General features: G+C 43.1%; 1 protein-coding gene across 2 annotated transcripts in view; it reads left to right on the top strand.

Moving 5' to 3' along the window:
• Positions 1-24,466, top strand: part of scube3 (signal peptide, CUB domain, EGF-like 3) — a 71,541-nt gene that overhangs the window by 22,504 nt on the left and 24,571 nt on the right. The window contains exons 4-7 of one of the 2 annotated variants that reach the window (XM_023406266.2): positions 7,772-7,906; positions 17,811-17,957; positions 19,361-19,477; positions 24,274-24,321. In XM_023406266.2, the coding sequence (XP_023262034.1) occupies positions 7,772-7,906; positions 17,811-17,957; positions 19,361-19,477; positions 24,274-24,321 (447 nt within the window). The remainder of the gene's footprint in view (positions 1-7,771; positions 7,907-17,810; positions 17,958-19,360; positions 19,478-24,273; positions 24,322-24,466) is intronic. The other variant, XM_023406267.2, reaches the window with a different exon arrangement.

Genomic DNA, 24,466 nt, shown 5'->3' on the forward strand with positions numbered 1-24,466 from the left:
CGATAATGAACCTGTTCTGACTTGACGATGTACCCGTGTCTCGGATTCTCTTTCTTTCACTCTTGCGTTGTTTCTGTCTCTTTCTCTTCTTCCCCTTTCCTTCACTCTCTGTTTCTTGCTCGCTCTTGCTCTCTCGCATCAGCGTAAAGCAGGGCTATTTTCCAAGCCATTTAGCAACAGCATTCAGTTGTGCGTGGATCATTTGCTTTACCGTGGATCAGCTCCTACCTTGCGTGCAGGTGTGTAATCGCAATATATGGTTGTGTGGCTGCTGCTGTTGCATCAAATGGAGTTGCATCCATCGATCCCTTTGATATAATCTGTCATAGTGAAACATACACGATCAAACACGGAGAGAGTTTTTTCTTCTTCTGCCGTGTTTTATTTCTACGACCTGTATGCAAGAGGGCCGATCTGTCTTAGAAGTATATTCCTGTAAAGATATCAATCCAATTAATTATTAAACAAGTAAATATTTTTTTAAATCTCAGCACAGCCGACAGGGCATAATGACGCACTAAATGGTGTATATGCAGCTGTCAAGTACAAATCCAACCACTGCCTTGAGACCCTGCTCTGGCCTGCTAATGGAATAATCCTCAGCACAAACACAAGAGAGGAGAGGAAGAGGCAGAGCCAAGGTTTCATGTTAAGGCCCCAGCTTCCTCTTCCAGGTTTAAGCTCTTTTTTGGCCCCTGAGAAAAGATTATTTCCCTTGGTCCTGGAGTAGAGAGCCTAAGAGGCTGGTTCCCAGACAAGGTCAAACCCTCAGAGCCCTTATAGACCAGATGTGCCTGAGGCAGCGGAGCAGGAGACATTCACCTGATCCTCAAAAGTTCATGCTGAGTATGGAGTCTGAGATCTTTAAAGTGCTTTTCTTTGGATCTATCCCGTGTTGTTTTTCCACAAAGCTCCAGTTATTTTATTTTATTTCCTCTTCCTTTCATGCTAACATTACAGCATAAATTCCCAGTGTGTAACATAACTTCCTGCTCCCGTCCATCTTGAGGCTGTTCTTTAGCCAGTAGACACCCGTGTTGGGGCGACTGTGAGCTCAGGGACTCGAGTTGGGCCGGCGCACATGCGTCCCTGTCGATGTCCTCTTTGTGTGCTCGCTGTCGCACGTGCCACACGGCTCCTTGTAATTGGATGTGTTGGCAGCATAATGACATTGGGCGGTGGCAGAAGGCGGCAGAGCGTGAAGCAGAACGCTGCCTCCGCGCGCCTCACCGGGGGTGCTCTGGTTTCTGAGTTCTCCCATGTCTGCCCTAAATCCCACAACGATGTCAGGGAGTCAGCAAGGTGGAAGCAATGCAATATCACAGCACATTGCTCCTGTCTGTGCAGAGTGAGATGTCACTCACTGTATAATTTACCTCACAGGGAGCTATTGTACCCTCACAAAACTCACTGAAGAGAAGAAGTGAAGCATATAAGAACTTGATTACGTCTCTTATAAATTTCATTACCATTATCTCGCGGAGGGGAGGGAGGGATGGTATTTAATCACCACACCTCTTTCATGGTGAAGCTGTAAAGGATTTTTTGAGTCTTAGGAAAAACAGAGGAATCAATGTCAATTTAATCCAAAACACACATCCTCTTTACAATGAAAACCAGATGCAGGAAGGCTATTAGTTCCCCACTGTAGCACCACCGTCCCCACATTTATGACCTATGTGTTTTGGTTGAGGTCCGACAGAAACCCAAATACCCTCTTATCATTGCTAGTTCGTTAAATACTCTCAAGTATCTTAATATCATAAGCATCTGCACAAACATTCCCAGTCCTTATAACCACAAATCACAAGATTTCACTTCTATCTGGAGCGAAAAGACACACAAAAAAAGAGATTTCTTATGCTCCCATAAAGTGGAAATGCCACAAGTCTTAATGTGGCTGTGTGGAAGAAACAAAGGCAGGCATGAAATGGACATTACAGATGTTCTACAGAGCACCACCATACTGTAATAGATAATCTTTTGTCATGGCATTGTTTTCTCATGTTATATCAATCATTCATCACATGTTGCTCCCTATTGCCAGAGAACTGATTTGGGTCTCCACACAAACACACACAAGCTTAGCAGACCATGTTCCTTTGATTTCTATTGACCAACACTGATTTGGTTTGTATTGATTCAGCAGAGCTCAATTCCCTGTGCAATTTATAGGGAAATGAATGCCCTTTTACTTTAACCTTCCCCAAAGACGTAACATGATCTATAACACAAAAGCAATGTCACTACAGCTTTGAAATGGGCTTTTGAAGAACAGCTTTGAAGTAACAACTAAGAAAAGGTCACATCAGTTAACACTGTTATGTTAATGGCTGTAATTGTACAGTGATGTTTCTTTTTTTGCCAGTCACATTGAGAGTGTCCCTGAAAATGTCTGATAGAAAAGCTTTATCTATCATCTACCATAGTCCTACCAAATTCTCTGAGTTGTCCCCTGGCGGAGCTTGCATCCCTGCTCTTGTAGTCCTTTGGGGTCATGTTGCAAGGTTGGCTAATCAAACAGGAGGTTTCAGACTGATGTATTATTGACCAGGTTCTGATGGGAAAAAGTAGTCATCAAAGAGCGTCACGCTGATATGCTCTGCAGCCTTTTAAATGCATTCCTTTTAAGTGCATTGGCTGCTCTTCCAAGGCAGGGATGATAACCTCTGCACCCCTTACTTCAGGAGAAAATGTTTGATTCTAGCCTGGATGATGTGCCTTAAACTACCACCTTTTAACTCCTGAATATGTAGGATTTAGTCAGGGCAATGATGATCTGGTTAACTCCTCTCCCATTATACCCAGAGGGGTTCAGGATAGTACAGACACTGCTGGGGCTTAGCACTAACCCTTCTCACTTCCCTGCTGCGGATGCAAATACCCTGCGCTTTCCGCAGTGAGCAGTCACCTTTGCTTTTGTTGTGATACGCACGGATCAGGTTTGGGCACGAGGGTCTCTCCACAGTTCAGAGGAGAGGAGCTGGAGTGATGAGTTTAAGGGCGGATTTGAGATCGGTGCATTAGCTGACTCCTGAAGACTATATCAACACACCCTCACCCTCACGCTCTCTCTCTCTCTCTTCTCTCAGGATTGTTCAGCCCCATGCACCATGAAATGAACAATTCCAGCTGAGCCCACTGGCAGGGCTTTGGGGGAAACTCAAGCCTGAGATTGGGTTCAGGGATGTAAGCATGCAGCAGACTGGGAGCGGTCAGACGTCAGCACAGGGCCTCTTGTCTCCTTGGCATAAGGCTGTCCACCCAAACACTTATCCTGGGGTTTTGTTTTTAAAATACTTCCAGACTTGTTTTGGAGAAACCAGTTAGCATGATCTTAGCTCATAGTTTTTCATTTAGGAAAGAACTCGGCAAGAGATTGGACGTGGAGTCTAAGTCTGTGCTTATTTACCAAAATGGTTACCTGGGAGACGGGCCCAAAGTCGAAAAAGTCTGAGTTCAATCAAAGCTGCATTTGCTCTGTTTAGGTAATAGCATAAAAATCAAACCTCGCTGCTGATTTAAGAATGAAACGCTACAGTAAACAGAGATTTTATTCATGTTTGCTTAGCAAATGTGAATCAGATAGCTGCATTAGCCACAGTGGTTCAGGCAGACAGGAAGCACTGGAACTAATAAATTGTTCACAGCTAAATACTGTAAGTATTAATGCATCAGCTTTCCGCCCGCAACAGTCACTCATGCTCGTACACATGATTTAAGAGAGTGCGTGTTCTGCAGATGAAAGTCCAGGATATCTTGCAACATATCAATTTATACAAGCTCAGCTGACAGGCTGAAGGTTTGTTAACACAAAGCCTCAGCATCTGTGCTCTCTGGGGCAGTTGTTCTCCTCAGGCCGGGTTCAAACCTGGCGCTGTGGTCACTGCTGAGTCAAGTGGCTGAAGAAATCCACTGTCACTGAACTCCAGAAGCGCCAGAGAGAAAGAGGAAGTCCTGTAATCCTGTTTAAAATGCGGAAGGATCTTGTTTTAATTGAAGCTGGCTGTGAGTGTGCCACTCCTTCCTCGCTGATAATCAGTGAAGCCAAGCTAGTACTTGCTCATCTACCAGAGCAGCATGGTCGTTCCCCTGCAGTCCCCCAGCTGTTTTGCTGCCTGTCGCTGCACCTGGCTCCGATTTGCTGCCTTATTAAAGAGTGTGAGCCTCCTCAACTACTGTAAATGAAATGCCCAAAGAGGCCAGAGTCCGTCCACTCACCTCTTTGTCTCTCGCCTGTCTAGACGACAGAGACAGTTCTGTCCGATCCAGACAGAAGCCAAGCAGTGGGATGGATGCATGGACAGCTTTGATGACAGACAGCAGGAGTTTTTCATTCCTTCTTGAAAAAAAAAAACCTCAGGGCCAATAAACGCACCTAAAGTTGCTCAACCTTTTAAAAAAAAAAAAGGAGAGCAGTTGAGCTTTTCTCCAAAATAAGTGTTCAGGAGTTTCTGTAAGGCAACCACCATGTTTACATGGCTCTAAAGCTCTGTGCAAGGCCAAATGTTATATATACAGTCAAGGCTATCTGAGAAACCAGCGGACATGGCCTCCGCAAACACAACCAATCTCTTAATCTCTCTCCGTTTGAACCTTCCTTTTCCCTTCGTCTCCTCGAGTAAAGCAGGGATAGAGCAGAGACATGTCTCATTTTTCAGAAGTGAGGCAGCCCTTTTAACTTGATTAAGACATTTTTTTCCATCCTCTCAAGAGAATTTTTAAAAAATGTTTTAAGTCCAAATAACATGAGCACTTCTCTTGGCCATGCCAGAACCCCTTTCCGCTTGGAAATATTTGCTTTGGACGCCAGCCTTGCCCAGCACACAACACAGGCAATTATGGGAGCTATTTAAACAGGAGAGATCTACTGACAGGCGACGCCTCATTTGAAGGGATGAAGGAATCAGGAAATGAAACCTTCATTGATGCGCTGAGGGTATGGAAAGAGAATTCCCAGAGGTCCTCTGAAGCGGGTTGCATATCTCATGGGCATTTTGTGCATGCGTTGAGAACTGTTGTATTTGTGTAGCCTTTACATGTTAGAATTTTTGGGGTTTGTGTGCGTGAAAGAGAGAGAAACTTTATGCATGTGTGAGGATGTTTTCCTATATAAGTTGTGGAGTTTGTGTTTTTCTGGTGTCTGCTAACAGTTTATCTGCAAAGGTGCAGCTGGAGGTTGCTGGCAGCTTTCATCAGCTCAAAGGTCTCCTCTCTGTTGCTGCTACTTTCATGATAGAGAGATGAGACCATGAGGTCAACCCACAAGCAGCCACGCAGTTGAATGAAAACCTGACCAGCATTTTTTTTCAAAACTGTCATCTCTTCACTGTAACTTTAAGTCTAAATGTTAACTTTGCTGGACATTTTTTTTTCTATGTGCATGGCTTCAACGGGCTGTAGAGTGATGCCTTACCCAGTCGACCTCAACTGACACGACACATTGTTTTTAGAGGGAAGAGACAGTTTCACAAATGGAATGTGAGAACAGGAGAGAGGACTTGGCAAGCTGACGAGGGTCATGAGTGCTACCTGCCAGTGACCTACTTATCAACCCCAGAGGTTTCTGTCTAATCAGGTGCCACTTTGTGGGCCCAGTATGTGTGTTTGTGCGTTTGGTGAATCCCGGTCTCTCGGAAATTCTGTGTGGAAAAAGAAGAAAGAAGAGGACAGAGTGAAGTTAAACTTCTAACTTTGCCGGGCTGAGAATTCCCCAGAAAGGAAACTTAATCTAGAGGCCTTCTCAGACTGGACAAATAGACAGTAAATTAGTTTCGCATGACGGTTTATTAAAAAAAAAAAAAGGCTTGTGTATACAGCAGATTATTGATGCATCGAGCAGAGGGATGGATAAGGTTCCAGTGTGGCCAGTAGTGAGGGACAGAGCCCAGGTCTCCGGGGGAAGAGGGGAAGGGAAGCCACAGTGAAGTCACGCACAGGCGAGGCCGCGTCCGCTGAGCTGTGCAGCATGGCATACATGTAGAAGCAGCAAAAAAAAAAAAGACATGGTGCAAGTCTTTCATTTTGAAGATAAACACGTAGTGCATATCAAAAGATTACTAGATGCTCCACTGCCGTTCATTTGCTGCTTTTGTGGAGTCACAGAGTGAGTTGGAATAAGAAAGGTTTTATTAGGAGAAAACACCTGGCAGTTCAAATTCATTATCGGTGCAAATGAAGTCCGGTGGTCAGTTTCTCTTTCTTTCCCTGTGGCAGAACGAGGCCTGAGGCAACACCTTTGTAAATGCTCTTCTGTCTGCAGTTGAGGTGGATTCCTATGGTTGTTTGTTACCCCCCTCCCAATACTCTCTCCTCTTGCCATCTCTACTTCTCCCCTCCTTCCTCATCGTCTTTCCTCCCTCTCCCTGCATTCCTCCCGTCATGGGGCTGACAGACACTCGTCATCAGCAGGTACTCTGGCCCAGGTGGATCGGGTTTCCCACTTGCCAGGGGATTGTGCTGCATGTGCATTTTTATGGCTTAGTGCACATTTGGAGGTTTTCAGTGCAACTCTGGTGTGCTGCCATATCTGATAACCATTAAGACAGACATGGCCTTCTCAGACAGCTTAAGACAAGCTCCTCTGGCTTTTCATAATATCCAAACACTTTTTTGTGCCTCCTGCTTTCTGTTAGTTTGACATTTACAATCAAACCACAAACTCTGGTTGTTTTATCCAATAAATTGTGGATGTGAGTCAAGAATGTGAGTAAATGTAAGTAAAAATCATTTAAAAAAAGTTTTTAAAGCAAAATCTTTTTTTTTTTTAATTCATACTTTTCTATACCAGGAGGGCAGGATGAGAACTATTTCAGTTTTCAGAAAGATAGAAAAAAATTGGTGGAGCAAATTTTTATGTATATACTCATATGAATTCATTTTCAAATACATTTTTTGCACAAAATAAATAGAGCAAGTCTATAGCCATGCTAGAGTCTTTAGGGATGATGAGGTTTGTCAGTTGGTCCAGACTGAAACATCTCAACAATGGTAAGAGGATACAACATGATAAGATGGATGGCCGTGAATCTTAACGACTTTGGTGATCTTCTGACTTTTTCTTCCAGCGCCACAATGAGGTTGACATTTGTGGTTATGAGTCAAATGTCTCAACAACTATTTGATGGATTGCTGTGAAACCTGATAATTGTATCCTGTCCACCAAAGGGTGAATTTTAGAAACTTCTGTCATCCTCTCACTTCCCATATAACGCCATCATCAGCTCAAGATTTAAATATACTCCAATACTGTCTTGCCTGCTATGCTAATAACATTCCCATCATCCTCAGCTGTACTTTGCGCTTAATGCTAATTAGCAAATCCTAGCATGCTCACACACTAAACAAGGTGGCGAACATGGTAAACACTAAAGCTGCTAAATGTCAACACATTAGCATTGTTAATTGTGAGCTGATGTTAGCATTTAGCTCAGAGCATGTGCCTAAGTGCAGTCTCACAGAACTGCAAGGGCTGCAGAACTCTTACTGTTGTTTGCTGTTTGTTCAGAAACTTTTACTTTAAATTCCTAGGCCTAATCACTTCTGCTGTACTTACCAGGTTACATTTTACTGAATTTTACTTCTAAATGTATAGAAAATAGAGAAGTTGGCATTCCTATAATGCCTGATTCTGATTTACAGCTCCTTCTCCATTAAATGGGCCATGATTTGATCGCAGACAACCTTCAGACAAACAGTAATCTGTGTAGCATTTTTTTCTGTCTTGAAGTGATCTTATTAATTTTGAATTTGTGTGTCTCTGTCCTGGCAGATGTGGATGAGTGCTCGGAGGGCAACGGCGGGTGCCAACAGATTTGTGTCAACATGATGGGCAGCTACGAGTGCCGCTGCAGAGAAGGATTCCTTCTGAGTGACAACCAGCATACCTGTATCCAAAGGCCTAAAGGTTAGTCACACACACACACTATTATGGGAAAGAGCAGGATACATAGTTGTTCAGTGGCGGTGAATTTGACTTTAGGTTGGATTTTACTGTATTCAGCGGAAGCTCATTATTTTTAAGTAATATGTGGATGTTCAGGTCCAGGCATTTTTGAATAATATGATGAATTAGTGCAGATTTACACTCGAGAGTGGGATCGGCCCTAACAGGCCTAAATTAAAGGTGAGTGAAGGTAAGTGTCTCCAGACTAATGGGAATAAAAAGAAGAAGAGGGATAAATCTCTTTTTGTTTTCCACCCACCTTTTCAAATTGAACCAATCTAGAGCTTGGCAGCATTTTAAGGTATTGTGGTATGAGAGTGGGCTGCAGGGGACTAAGCAGAGAAAACAATTAAAGGTGTAGCCTCGGGCAGACACACCTCTTGTTTTTAGAGCATTCCTGTGGGATGGGGACGTGACAGGAGAAAGTACAGAGCCAACCTGCTCTGAGCCTTACTCATCAGACACAGGAGCACCGCAGACATACATACATTCATAACGTCATAGCTGTATTTAAATTTTGCATACTACCTTGTAGCAATTTTCTTCAGTGGCTGAATTTTACAAGTCTATAAAACAGCAGTGCAGTGGTTTAGGTTGTGACAAATCCACCACTCCGGGTTTTTTTTTTATAAATTGCACAAAATGATATAGTTATGTCATAAAAAAGATCAGTTTCTCAGGTTTGGAAGGGAAAAGCATTTTTCTGTACATGGTTTCACAGCGTACTCTACCTCTGTACTTTCTTCAGTAGATTTCTTCGTTGCACTGAAAAGCAACATCAGAGAAAATGAACAGCTGCTATCGCGATCACAAAGCACATTTATTCAAGGAGTAATTATCCAGCTGTCCTCAGATTCCTCAGCTCCGACAGTTCGTATTGGGACTGTGCTGCAGATCTTTTTGGTTCCTGGGGGCCCTGACAGCATGTACAGCAGGATCCATGTGTCTCTTCATCTCTGCCCTGCTCGTCTCCCGTCTGTCTTTTGTAAGATAACTGCTCATGCTGGGACTCATTAGACCGTAATGTTCCTGAGTCCTCTGGATGGTGAACCGAGGATCTTGGAAGTCTGGTTTATGAGATCAGTCTGGCCTAGTGAACTGTCAATGTTTACATTTCATAAACGCAGTGTTATTTGAGTGGAGTGAAAAGCTGGATCATGTGTTTCAAAGCACCACAATTATATCAGTTTTGTCAGAGGCAGAGTGAGCACCAGTCCAGTCTCACCAAACTCCCTCCATCTCTCTCTCGCTTCCTCTCTCCCCTTCCTTGATAAATGTCCTCGGTTCCTGTTAATCTTCCATTTTCATTGTTATTTTGTCTTTATTGCTTCCAGATGAGACCGATTGGGATCAAGAGATTAAAGCAGCCATCAATCTATAAACTTCCTTCACTCATCAGATAGCCGCCCTGTCATTGTATCATTATTTTTGATAGGCTAACAGACAGAACAACTACTCATCTGCTTATTATTACTGCTCCTATTACAGCATGTGTCTGGAGGGAAATGGAAGTGGTGAGGAAGTGGCTTTGCCAGGTTATTGGACAATAAGCCTGCAGAGTTGTTGCAAACATCACTTTCCTCACTTACTGAAAAATTATGTTCAAATGCCTTTACAAAAAAAAAATCATCGAGAAAATTGAAACTGATCTAATCTCCCATCCAAGTTGCTTTCAATACAACCCTCCATTCATTCTGCAAAGTCTCTTCCTAAAGAGCAAAGCCTGGGGTGCAGTTTGCTCATGAGCTTTACTGTTCTCATTAAAAAGACATCAGCTTTCCATTTCTTTCATTAATGGGTCAGGTGTTCCCTGGGCAACTTCTGTGAGTCTTCTTGGGGACGGTGGAGAGCTGGTCACTGCAGTGCCTGGCGCTACCAGTCTGTTTCCCCTGCTGGTAAGAAGCCCTTGTTAGCAGTGAGCCTGTGCCAATTAGGCAGCAGGGGTCTGCCAGCCTCTCAGCTAATGACAAGGCTGCTGCTGGCCTGTCTCTTATTAGACCTGCCCCTGCCCCCCTGAACAGGAATAACTACGGCCAAATGAAGGCTCCATCGTCTAGCTGGCCAAAATGTAACAGTTCATTTATTCTCCCCAAACATTTCTCCCAGTCAAGAAATAAAGCCTTTGAAAGGCCAGCCAAGGTGCTTAGTGGTTGATAGGAATGCCATTTAGGTCAAGAAGGGTTCCACTGCTTTGCGTTTGATTTATTGTCTCTCTTATATAGGAGGATAACAGGGACGTATGTGTGTGAGACGGGATCCAGCACATTGGAATTCAGGAATTTCAGGCTCAGTCAACCCACACGTCCATAATTTTAGTCCTCTACATTTCTGAATATCCGGTAGGGCAATTACCTTAAGTGTGCACTGACGGGCTGTTACGTAAGTCACGTATACTAACTTATGTATTCAGTCATTTTTGTCTTCAGCTCAAATGACACCAAATATAATTATGCGATTTGAAAGTCAAATCATGAGCTGTGTAGAATTCATTGAGAGATAGGACAGCTGAACATGAACATAGCACAAGGCAAAGGAGAGATGTAACTCTTAACAAGAATTTGAGTTACCTGGATCAAGCTCCCTGTCATCATCTGCCAATCAATATGGTACAAGTGTCACTGGAATTGTGAGGAAAGCTGTGGATATCAGCAAGGAGTTTGAAAGTTCACGCCCGTCTGCTGATTACATAACAGTCTGAAGCTCATTGCAGTGAAAACTTTGATTACATGAGCCCTGAGGCCTCACTGTCACCTTTCACTGCTGGCATAAATCTGTTAATAGACTGCACTGCACTCAATTCTGCAAACAATCACAAACTAGTCAATGTAAATTAAGTAAAGAAGTCAAGATAGAAGGAAGTCTATCATGCATGATACATCTTACATTATTTTATTGGACGGGATTAAAGAGGACCAACCATCACGTCAAATGTTAGATCACTGAGTGCTCAGTGTAGCGTGAAAGGGATTCATCAATTAGTCAATCGAGAGAAAGATTTGCTACCCTTCTTCATCATATATATCCGCAAACTGAATATCTGTGGGTTTGGGGCTCTTGAACAAAATAAGCTACTTGTCAAGTCAAATTTTTATAATTTTATATAGCCCCATATCACAACAGAAATTATCTCGAGGCACTATTCAAATAGAGCAGGTCTAGACTGTACTCAATAATATTGATTACAGAGACCCAACAGTTCCCACCAGGAACACCATGATCATAACTTAAATGTGTTATATCAGGCTTGTTGAAATTTTAATGAAATTTTCACTGTTTTCTGACGTTTCATGGAGAAACTGGTTAATAAAACATAATCGTTAGTCACAGCCTCAGTCGAGTGGGGGTCATTACACCACAATATGTTCAAATTGTTCAGATCATTTCACTTATATTTGCCATTACCTTTGTCATATTAGAAAGTATAAAGTAATGTAACAATTTCCTCTAAAAATTGGCCTTGTTCTTTATCGGCCACCTGGCTGAGGAAGTGCGGCTCTTTCTCTGTACAGTAGGCCTTGTCTTTCCAGGGAATGTTTACTTTGTCAATGAAAACCTCTTCCTGTGTTTACAACTTTCATTAGCTTCCCGAAGGGGTTGTTACCCCTTGTACAGCTAATCTCTTCTCTGTCTCTCTCAATCTCTCTTTCTCAAATTCAAATATGAACACAGTGGACATGATGGAAATAATCATATATATATATATATATATATATATATACACACACAGACTCACACAAGCACACAACTCAATAATTTTTCAACTTAATCCTGCTGGAGGCACATTCAGACACGTTCTATTATGACATTTAGATGCAGACCGTGGCGTGTCGACTTCAGGATGCCGACTAGAGCTACAGCAGTGCAAGGAATTTTCCAATAAATGTGATCAAATCCATAATAAATGGCCGCATCACATTCTCAGTTAGTTTTGCTCTGTAGCCATGACATTCCTTCTGTATGAAATCAGGCACAGGGTCACTCAACCCTGTTTTATTGTTGTTTTTTTTTCCTTATCACAAATGGCTAAAATAACCTACTTTCTTACAATGTAATATCTATTTAGCAGACTGTTACACATTTTAGCTTCATGAAGTCATACGCTGCTAAAGGGCCAATTTCCATCATTCCAATGATCCAGTGTTTAGTATTGCAAAGTCAAATATATAACTATTTGTATTTGTATGCATGTACTTGTCTTGTGCCGTTTGGTTTTCCCACTGTGCAGGAGCCGACCTGGTTCTTACATGTTCCCCTTGGTGGGTCTCAGCAGGCCTGCCTGCCTGCTTGTCTGTGCATTGGCCACAGAACTGTTTTTACAAGTGCAGAAGTCGCTGCTCCATTGCTCTGCAGCCCAACCGTATAACCAGGCTCTTTTCCTATTCTAGGGAAGTGGAGCGAGAGGAACGCCTCGTGCTTCCATTGCTACCTATTAAGTCTTTCCCCTAGGTCCAGCAGCAGAGACGAAGACATGCAGGGGTCACTTTCATGTCCCTCTTGTCTTCCTCTGCTCCTCTTTTGTTCTTTCTTTCCCTGTTTCTTTCCTACATTATCTCCCCACATCTTCCCTCTTTGTCCAGACTTTCACAGGCCCCATGCCCCCACCCCCTCACTCCCACCCTTGAACAAATATACAGCAGTGGCTTGGGCTTTAGCAAATGTTGGCTGCCTTGCCACTGAATTCTCCGTACCTCATTTGAGATGGGCATCCCTTTTGCTCAGGGGTTTGTTGAAGGCCATCTCTAAGCTGGCCAGCCCGGCATGCTGCTGCAGACTGCCTGAGTGCCAGTGGGGTTTTTCCACTAACACTTGGCTGTCATGGCTTTAACCAGAGGGCCAGACTGAGCTCTGCAGAGACAGATGCCTTCTTCAGTCGCCTCTCCCTTTTGATTTTGGAAAGAATGCGGCTCTGTTATAACATAATGTATCTCCTATCTTTTGTACCTCTATATTAAAGAAAGCGAGCAGCCTATGTTCTGCTGCTGTGTTGTCTGTGCTGTTGAGAGGATGCCTGGCTCCTTTGGGACTGCACAGTGAGGTGACCTTGATAGAATGAGAGGAGGAGTGAAGGGGAGAGTGGCAACGTCCCCAGCAGGTGCTGCATGACTCTTGGTGACACAGATGGGCAGACGTGCAACATGCATACATTATGCAAATAAACCTGTGTCAATGCATACATTAATATATACATTAATGCAAGTACACTTACATACACACACACACACACACACACACACACACACACACACACACACACACACACAGTATCCACAATACACAAATTTGTATAACATAAGAAATTCTCAAGAGCCTTTTCTTATCCACTGTATTCTTGTCTATTTTGTAAGAAGAACTTAAAGTATATCACTTCAGCTGTATACCAGTTAGAGCTTGGAACACAGCATGTGCTACATGTTTGTGGTTTGTTTCAGCACAAGATACTACTAAAAGTTGGACATTAAGCACTTTTGCAGTGACATGTACGCGTCCAGAATGCTTGCTCCTGTCTTTTCCATTCTCTGGTTGTTTATGCTTCCAGTGGCTCCTCTCTGAAAAAAAAGGAGTGAAATGAGCAGCCTCAACAAGGCCTCCGGGAGCTGGAGAAAATCACTGCTCACACAACAGACCAAACAGTAGCAATTGGGAGTTGGTGGGGAAGAGTTACTTCCTTGACCAGCTGGCTGCCCGCGTCGTTCTGCCTGACCATCTGCGTCGCAGCTCAGCCCAACCCAATCCGGTTCAGCTCCTTTCCCATTCTCTTTTCCATGCGCTGACATTTTTATCCTCCTATTAAAACTTTTAAGGGCCCATTATCTAAGAGGAAGGAATGTTGCTTTAATAGTGTGGTGGCTCCATGCTTAGGCCCCTTCTTTTCAGTTTGTAACCAACTAACACTAGCTAGCTGCTTAATGTTCTCCAGCCAGCGTCGAGCAAAGAGGGGACTGTCTCCCCTCGGAGACGTATGACAGCAGCTCAACATGGACCGTGAGCCCTCCTTTCACTGCCCCAAGCACTCAGAACAGACTATAAACCCTTGGCATGCCTTCCACTACTTCAGCACCATTGTTTCAGTCTCTCCACTTCATGATTCTCAGGTTTAAGAGAGCTCACAGGGCTGTGGTGAAGAACTTGTGGCCTCCGTGGATCTTTTGTTTGAGGATCACAGGAGTCGGCATCTTAGCCGGAGCACCCATGTTAACTTTTCTCCTTTTGCACAGTTCCTCATGTCATGTTAAAACTCATACCCCGCTATTGGAAGTTTACTGTTGTTTGTATCTTTGGTAGGCAGGTTTGACCTCAGAGCGAAGTCTTACAGAGCCTGTAGCTTCTGTGCACAACAGGTGGTCTAAGAGAATCCTTTCTTGCAAAATACAGATGTTTTACTGTGTCAGAACATGGAATGCTTTCAGTAGATTTTTGCAGTGTAGTAAGAGCTGGTCTGTTTCTGAGAGAGCTGGAGAAACAACCTGTGCATTCCTAGCTCACAATCTATGGCTTTTAAATTACAAGCCACTGCCTTTAACAGTGATTTCAGCTCCAATCAGTTTCTCCAAGGGGCTATCCATTCAGACTAACTTGCCCACAGGAGTTGCCATCATCAGTAAATCCTTATGTTCCTTTGTTTGTTTTTTTCTGTTGTCCTGACCTGCTGCTTTTCAGAAAGGCAGCTGTGCGATGTGAGCTGCACTTAATGCCATGTCCTGCAGGCGCTGAGGCTGATCCCACATATTAAGTTGAAGTTCCACTGACTCAATGACAGACACACAAATTGATTCTGCTTTGAGAGATTGAGAAAACAACTTACAGCGGTCACTTTATCCCCCAGAGGATCATGCTGATATTTCTTTTGTTAAGAATAGGAAAAGTAAGCACTGGGAGTGTATCTGCCCTTTTGTTGTATACTTAAAGGGTCTGAAAACCTATTTTCTCAATCAGCTTCTTACTATGAGTGGAAGGGGGACCTACATGAACCCGCTATTTTCTGCCGATCTTAGAACAGTTTTGGTTAATTCACATGAGCGATTTCCGTTTTTCTTTTTTTTTTTTTTTTTTCCTCTTGCTGATTTTAAATGGGCAGGGCTCAGTTAGACAAAAGTGATGACACATGCTTCCTCACACCAATCAGGATTCAGCAACATTTGAAACCCGATGATGGCTATTTGGTTGTTTGGTTCTTGTCAATCGAAGCTGGTTCCCTCTCCCTGTTTCCAGTCTTCATGCCAAGCTGAACTAACTGGCTGCTTGTTGTGTCTTCACATTTAGTGCACAGACATGAGATTAGCATTGATCTTCTCGTCTAACTCATCATATTTCCCAAAATATAGAACTATTCTGTTAAAACACATACAGTACTATTGCCTACAGTGTACAAGTAAAGCCAGAGATTTATTGGCTTCACCTTTTAGTGTTGGGCACAGAGGTCACGACCTGTCTTGGGAGGATAAAGTTGTGGCTGCTTCACAGAAGGAACACTCCCACTTGTTTTCTTGGTTAATTGCAATGTTCCCTTTTTTACCACAAGTGCAGTAGTTTTGATGACGACTGTCCGTGTGAAATGCTATATCCATTCTGGTCTGTCCCTCGGTAGCTGTTTGAAATGACTCCTTCTCATTTCCAAGACTTCGGACTCTATTTCCTGTCCAGTTCTCTGCCCATAAAGTGCTCTGTGATAGTTTTTTATTAGTTTCTACATATAGAGTTATGTTTTATGGGTCAGCAGATTGTTCTAGTGGATCGTGGCATCTAGGATCTGCAAATCTTTTTTCTCCACCTCCTTATGAATGGATTTTCTTTCTTTCTGCTTCCCACCATTTAGTAATGTTAAAAACTGGAGGCATTTGGCAGCTAGTTAGAGGGAACTACGCACAGTGGAGGATAGCTGGCCCTGGCCTGGAGAAAAGGGCCATTGTGTCAACACTTTGGCTTTTATTGGTCCTCAGAGAGATGAAGGCCCAGGTTTCTGGCCCCAGCTCGACATGTTATTGATGGATGGGTCTGTAGTATTCGGCTAGAGGGGCTGCATAAAAATGAAGGTGGAGTGAAGTGAGTTCTGGGATGCATAATACAACCTTAGTATGTAATCTTTTGTCCATCGGGGTTATGTAGTTAGAAATTCAATCCTCTGTTACATTCATAGATGTCTATTTCTTGTGTTGGCCTCAGATAGACACAAAGCCAAGAAAAGGAACCACTAAATTCCACATGCTACTTGAATATCGACATGGCTCGCTGTGAAATTTGCAGCACTTTAAAGCAGCTGCTCTGCTGATGCTCATTCATGGTTACTTCACTCAGTTGCACCGTTCCTTTTTTCCTCTAACCTTCAGAGCTGAAGAGCCAGCCAAGCATTTGTGTTGCAGAGAAGGCTGCTGCTGCAATTGGTGTCTTGATAGCTCACCCTGTCTGCAAGAACGACAACAGCTCAGGCAGGGGATGTGTGAGAAGATTGTATGACCTTGTGGCACTTGTTAAAGTGATGGAAAGCGTTTAATTAACCAAGAGGTCAGAATTGTCTGTCACACTCTCACTGTCATCTCCTTGAAGTATACAGAAACTCAAAATAGATTCCTGACATCAGCCACGAGTGGAAATACGTACAATGGCAGGTTGAGCTTTTGGCAAAACACGTGGAAAACAAGATGGCATAATTAAAGGAGGTTATGGTGGCAGGAGTGAAAGTACAAAAAAAAGTAATTAAAGATGGAATGATGTAAAAACCCGCTTCTATCAAGCTGAGATTGTTTTTCCGTGTAGCTCTCGAGGCAACTACATCGAAACTGTATGACAGCACATGGTTGTCAAGACTGACACACTATATTTGGACTTTAGAGAGGAAGAGTGCACAAGGTTAGATGAGCTTTACTAGTAGTTGACACTTCCACACACGTATGCAGATGCTTAAATTTATAGCGAAAAAAGTTGGCTAATTAAGAAAGTTAGACCTCCAAACACCCTTCAGTGCGATAGCAGATTTAATGAGACATTAATGGAGATGTCTTCTTGCACATTGCCGCCTCGTTCGCCAGAAGAAAAGGAAAAGGGATCTGTTGGGTTTTTAATGAGTCGGAGAGCTGGGGTTTGTCACTGCATCTGTAGCGGTGGCAGGGTTTCACAATGAATAAGTCAAATATCAGTCTCCTTCCACGAAGGCAGCAGAATTATTACAGTACAGAGCAAGGCAGCGGGAGCACAGCGTCCATTTGTGTTATAATTCATGACACGAGGGTCTCAAGTCAAATGCATGCTGGGAGGCTGTTGTACCTCTTCATCAAGCATTTATACATCACTGAAATTATGCATCTTTCTGAGCCATGTGTAGTAAAGCTTTGAATAATTAAATTCCTTTTTTTTCCAATAACATCTTGATTTTCTTCCTGATTTTCTTGATGAGTCAAGAAAAGACTTCTTTTAGTGCATTCCCTTTTGAACTCTGTCTCAGCAGGGAGAATTTAAACAAGGAGTTAATTTTTTTTCAGTGTTTTCTTTTCTTTATGGGGGATTACCTCAATTAAAATCTACTGGATCAGCTCCTGCTGGGAGTTTTATCCTTTCTGCAGGCAGCCTCCTTTTTATAGGCTGAAATGAGCGAGCATGTTCCAACAAGTGCCTGAATCTTTGTAAAGGGGTACAGAGCATGTCAGTCACCAGCAGTAGGCATATATGTGACTGAGGGTCAGAATGCGTGACAGGCATTTCCTCCTGCCAGCTCTGTCATATCTAACGTAAAACCAAACTCTTAGTTTACTTATTGGTCTTTGTGTTTTTTGTTTTTTTTTGTTTTTCTTTTAAACAAAAAGGAAAACTTGTGTAATCTTTGTTGCAATTATGAGATAAACTCTCTCTCCTGGTCTCGCTCTTTCCTTCACAGTGCAAGCAGACAGTGCGAAGGAGGGACCCACCTGCATGGACAAGAATCACGGCTGTGCACACATCTGCAGGGAAACACAGAAGGGTGGCATCTCCTGTGAGTGCCGACCCGGATTCCAGCTCACCCGTAACATGAAGGACTGCAAATGTAAGTCATCTCGACCTCAAGCGCAGTGAGGGACTCACACACACACATGCACACACACTCACATACGCACAGAGGGAGGATTTATAGGCTCCTCATGAAAAGGTGATTGGGGTTGGAAACCTGCCGCTGATGGATAATTACACTCATTCCACAAATGCCTTCCAACAGATTTGAAGTAGGTTACTGACATTTACGTTACATTACTAAGCTGTGACTAATCTTCTGAAAAGTCCTTGTAAAGAAAAACATGTTTATCAAATAAGGAGCGATCATTTACACAACCAGGGCAAGTGTGGAGGTTACTCGAAGGGGACTGCTCTGATGGACAGCGCACACTTCCTGTTGCTGTGCAACGGAGATCATCCTGTCAGAGCTGGGGCCAGGGCTGATGGGGGATTTGTCTGTGTTTGGATAAGGATTGGAGAAGTGTTATTCTATAGTTTTTCTGTGACAGCCCAGGAAAAGGGCAAAAGGCGCTGGGATGGTAGGGTGCAGACAGGATGGCGGTGGAAGACTCGTGCTCTTTTTCACTCTGTCATCACAGGTGTGTTTAAAGTGCCAAGGTTAATGCTTCCCTCGCCCGCCAGCATATCAATGTATTTGCACTTAAAGATTTGCAAAGGCACACACACATGAACACACAGACTTAGAGCAGAAATTGTACACTTCAGAGTGACTAACAATGAGTGAGTAGGTGCAGCCTCTTGCTCAAGGCCACCTCATCGACTGTTGGAGAGTGTAAAAATATGACCTCTCAAATCCTCCGCAACTCTAATGTGATTCTTCATTCACAAGGATGAAAAAATTTATCATAGGGAGTAATGCATAATTAAAGCCATGACAGTGATTAATGTAAGTAACGGATTTACTACTTGAGGTGGTGAATATGTAAATCATGGCATGCCCTTCTTTATATCATGATATTCAGTTTTTAACCTTAATCTAAGACCTGTTGCACACAGTGTTTAATAAGCAATGGAAAGATGTCGAGAGGTCTAATTGCCTTGAACAGTTTTTAAGTCGAAACAATAATTTTGCTGACACTGGTGTCAGAACTGTTTAGTTGAGGCCGAGTTGTTTTTTGTTAATACAGTCATTTGAGGAACTCAAATAGACGGTATGTCTTATTGAAGCTCTCTGAAGGACGACTGAATGAAGTTTGAATTGAGCCTGCAGTATTTACGTCATAGAGCCGACGGCTTAGAGAATGAGTGTGTATTATCCTGAGATTCCAGCTGGTCACCTTTGATATATATCTCTTTATCCTCTCTCTGCCCTCATTTCCTTTCACCTCTCTGCTGCCCACTTTCAAATAAAAGGTATAAAATGCAGAAGAAATACTCTCAAAAGTGTTTTTATTACCCTGCATGTACATTTTATGTTATTTATGTGTCCTTTTATAGTGACGTGTAACTATGGTAATGGGGGTTGCCAGCACATCTGCGAGGAGACAGACCACGGCCCCAAATGTTCGTGCCACATGAAGTTCGTCCTCCACAGCGATGGAAAGACTTGTGTAGGTGAGTCATCTCACCCCGATACAACCGCCAAGGGCAAGGAATAAAATGGCTTTTGAATGAGAAAATGTAGAAGCACAAATTATTAACTCAGCACCAGATTTCCAACAGCAAATTTAATTAACTCTGAAATGAGGAGTATAGTGATAAAATGCAAGTTGAAAAACAGGCCTTTTTACAGTAGCTGTACGCCTGAGCCTTTTCTCTTGATCTGTGACATCCAAGGACAAAAGGCTACCACCCACTGTGCTTTCCCCTCTGCTGCTGCCGCTGCTGCTGCTGCTGCTGATGCCGCTGCTCCAGTAACCTCTCAGTCACTGCCTCTGCTTTGGCTTTTCTTCCTCCTCCACTTCTCGGTGCAACAGCTCTCCCTTTCCCTCTGTTTCTCAGTCAGCTTCATGCAGTGAAATGCACACCTTCTATTAGCCCTTGGGTCAATTCCTCCACTGCTTCCCATTGGGGATTAACTCACACACCTGCCCTAACCTTCCACTGGCATTTATCAGTGTTTGCCTCAGTTGACTTAAGTTGAGTAAAAATCATTCAGCTACTCGGGCATATTGAACTGCTCTGAAGGGCAGTTTTCCATCAAATGAGACCAACAGACACGGAAGTGTCGATGCACAAGTCTTGATAAATATGTACGCATTACATTTAGCCATGCAGAATTGCACAAACAGGCCTTTATTTTATCTGCCTTTAATAGTGCCATTAATTGTTACCATTTACAGCACAAACCCATTTAAACCAATTTAGTCAGTGCAGTGTTTGTAACGCAAGCTTCAGTGAGTTGGGTAGGACATATTTTCATTGTCAGTGAGACAAACATAGTAATAGAATTAGAAGCTACGCCTGCAGAGCAGACTGGTGAGGCGGTCGCTTGGTTTCGGTGGCTGTTAACTTTGAGAGTTTGGTTTGGGCAGTGGCTGATTAGCTCAGTGTTTCTGGATCCCCTTTATTACCACAACCCTGATCAGAGCCAGACCTATGTCAAGGTCTGGTCAGCCAACCTGTCATTATTGCTGTACCCTGCTAGGCCAGGGGGACGCCACAAAGTTGACCGCATCCAAATTATATGTCTTAGCCTGTCTTATTCTCAAGGCAGAGCAAATGTACATTTGGCGTGCCAGATTAGGAAGCAGTCAGCCAGTTAAAATCTCCGATTTCCCCCACAGAGTCTGGGGTTACAGCAGTGAAGGGAGGGCTGCTCTGCAGTCAACATGGGGGCGCTCCATCTCCCAGACACTCTATTAGCTAATAAAACCTCAATAAAACAAACAACCTGCCAAACGAACCACTGATGGGAGAGTGAGTGACAAGAACGTTGGAAGACCTTCAGCAAGGCACCACTACTGTGCACTAGGACTGTAGGTCTGAGGGGTTTCCACCATTTTAAAAAAAGGATTCAAAAGCAATGTCTGCGGAAACTGTTGTTGTTTTTATGTAAAACTTCAAAAGCTGCATCGGATGATGCCCCTGTGGGGAGAGGAGGGCTGCATAGGTTTACAAAGACATTTCAAGTCGGCGTGCCAGATTTTAATACAACAAGCTTAACCCTGTGGCAAAAAATTATTATTGTTTTTGAGAGATCTGACTTGTTACAAAATGCAACCGCTACCTCTGCTCTGAAGAAAGAAATCTCACTTTTATTTATTCCAAGGCTTAAAACAAATAGTCCCTCTTGGAGCTAAGAAATCATATTCTAATCCTGAGTTTCAAATAGTCTTAAATTTCACAAAGAGGAAAAGGTCTTGCTGGGGTTGTTGTATTTTCGCGTGCTATCTGTATACAATGTAGTGATAATAACCCCTCAGCCACCGTAATCGGTAATAGTACTGATGTATAGAGTGTAGAGGGTATCCATAGCAACCAGACAAAGTGAAAATACCTTCCTGTTAAGCCTCACTATTGATTTGGAAACCTTTATGATTCATTGAGTCTCTGCATACCTCTTTCCAAAAGGAACATAGCACATGATTACCAAACAGCTTTTGGCTTGTCGTTAGTCTGGCGGGTTCTTTCTGTATGCTGAAGCTTCACCGTTCAATTCATCTTGTGGGGTGTTTCATATGCATTCGGCAGCATTTTCATTCATTTTGTGGTGTCTCCTCATCCAGGCTTGGTCATGCATTTTTTAATAATACAGCATATGCTGCTCTGTTTGGAAAGTGTTGCTTCTTTATCCTTCCTATCTCACCTCTGTTGTTACTGTGCAAACTGTAGGTGAGAATGTTAATGTAAGGAATGCTTGTATGGATGGCACACAAACTGTACATTTGGTCTGTCTTAAACATACACATGCAAGCACATACACTTCTTAGAGATATTTGCTCAATCAGCCGCACAAACTTTAAAAGGAATTATTTTACCTAAACAGTCCTAAAAAAAGAATATCAGGTTAATTTTTGCATATAATGTCTATGTATCAAGTGAGTGAAGATATCAGGAAGGAGCAGCCATCATGTGGAAGCGTTCATGCTGTTAGCACAGCAAATCATAAACATTCACAAATAGCAGGCAGATGCCGACATGCTCAGGAGTTCAATCATCTGAAGAGTTGGCCACACTATGCTAGACCCACACCACACACACACACACACACACACACACACACAGAAAGAGAGAGAGAGAGAGAGAGAGAGAGAGAGCAAGAGATGCATTTTATAATACAAACAGAAAACTATACAAACAACCACACAAACATACAATACATATCCAGCATGCATGCATCACATGCATGTAAACACATGTAGTCTACATGCATATGCCCATAACATAAACACGCTGCTCTCATTTCGGGTGGTCTGTGCATTCACGCTGGTGTATTCAGAACTATCTCACAGTGCTCCCTGTCCTCTAACCGCTGTGAATCGTTCTTTCTAGATGCTGCATGTTGGGACTGGGACATGTTGGCAGTCGATGTAAACTGTGAATGCTTTGTTGAGCCACCATGGTCAGAGTTGAGCATCTACATTTACTTCCTTATCTGGCACCCTAAAAGAGCTCTGGCCTGCGGATTTCAGAATGACCATTGCAGAGTATGTGCCTGAATTACAGTGATAGAAAGTGAATTTTATTTTGAAATAATCTTTTTTTCAAACATAACTGAAATTATGCAGGGATAAAAAAAGAAAGTTCTTGCTGTAATTTTAAAGCCCTTCATGTGCTTTAATGCCCAATCCGCCACCCCAGCTTTATCATGGGTGAATGTACATGGTCTACATACTAAATGTGTGCCTGTACTTGGGAGTGGAGGTAAAGCTAGATCTACATTCAGTGGGCTCACTGGGGAGATCTGGATTGTAGAATTTGTTAAATTAAAAGCCATTCAGTTAAAAGATGTAAATTATACAGTAGGTAAAAACATAAAGACACTATTGCTTTCTGAAATAGTTTTTAGTGACACATGAATTAGACGGCTGGGCCACAGACAGCGTGTAGAGACTTGACATAACAGCCTAACAAGATTTAGCTCTGAAATGATCTGACCATAAAGGATATCATAAAGCACAGACGTGAATCCGGCTGCCCCTGTCTCTCAGCTTGCAGCACTAACCACCGCTCGCTCTGTCTGTCCCGGCTCGCAGTGCTCATACTAACTAGCTTAAGCATCATCTCACATACAAACAACAACACTGCACTTTGTCTGCACCGTGTGGAATATTTGTTTGCATGACTGCATGTCGAGAGGTAACACTTTTGCCTTGAAATGTCACCCTTTTCATTTAAGATGAGGATTTGTCATCATCAGTTTGTTGTTAGCATTTGAAAAGTAATCACTGCTGTTTGCTCAGTTGTTACCAGTGAGAGGCTGTTTTTTATTTCTTCTTTTGCAACAACATAATGTCATTCTCTCATGTCATTATCACCTCCTGTGGGCAGAAATGGACATTAATGTGTGTAATTTAAGGAGAGATGAACGCCTCACATCCACGCTATCGACTCACTCCTAGCCTCATGATACCTTGCATGAATTATGGGCTCAACTTTCAGTTATTCTTGTCACTGAGACTGTGTCTGCGAAGGAGCGGTATGCTACAGGTGTTTTTCTTTTGTTTGTCCTGCAGCTTTTTGGGAAATAAATGATGTTGGAACACAACCTGTCACAGGATAAATGGGATGATGTGACCATATCTCTTCTGTCCACTACTGAGTGATGGGAGGACAGCCTGAACGAGTGGCATCGGATATAAGTAACAAACTATGTTAGCTTAGCATTTGTTAAAATTTTAGTTCAGGGACAAGTTCAGATGTTCATGGCTGCACGAACAGTCAAGCTAAACTACATTTGTGGCTTAAACAACAGAAAATGGAAAAGGACTGTTCCTGTCAATATGTTTCCTTTCAAATTAATTAAATTCAGTCAATAAAACGCACCCAACTTTATTACTAGAGCAGGACTGTTAAGCCTCAGAGCTTTTCGGATTGTTCATCAATTCACTGTCGGTTGCAACAGAATCAATAAAGTAGCTAAGTATGCTACTGTATATAATCAAAGCCACTTCTTCAGGTCGTCCTTCCAGCCCTCAGTAGTAGGAGGCAGAGGCACGATCACATTATTCCATGAACACCTGTAGTGTATTACGAACTCCCACAGACGCTGCCTCAGTGAGAGGAGTAACCAGAAGTCGTGTCGATAATTCATGCAAGGTATCATGGGTAGGAGCAAGGTCAGATTAGCTCTTGTCTCATGCTCATGATTTACATAACACGCAAATGCTGTGTGGTTCAAGTGTATGGAGAACTAAAGTGGTGTTTTTACACTGTGTGCGTGTGTGTGGGTGTGCGCGTGCATGCAGGGGAGAGGAGTGTCCAGTCCCCGGCAGCCCCACAGCTGTTCCCCAATGGTAAATATGTGTTCCTCTGACTCCTCTCTCTGGGGTCTGTGGGTGTGGGGAGTAGAGGAAGCTAACCTAGCAGGCACTGATCACGGCCTTCCCTTCCCCACAGGGGCATCATCCTTCTGACCCTTGACCTCTGACTCCCACCCAC

Source organism: Seriola lalandi, unplaced genomic scaffold (genome assembly GCF_002814215.2).
Source record: "Seriola lalandi dorsalis isolate HSWRI2012SDOR001 ecotype SW California unplaced genomic scaffold, Sedor1 jcf7180002054297, whole genome shotgun sequence".
Taxonomy (NCBI): Eukaryota; Metazoa; Chordata; class Actinopteri; order Carangiformes; family Carangidae; genus Seriola; species Seriola lalandi.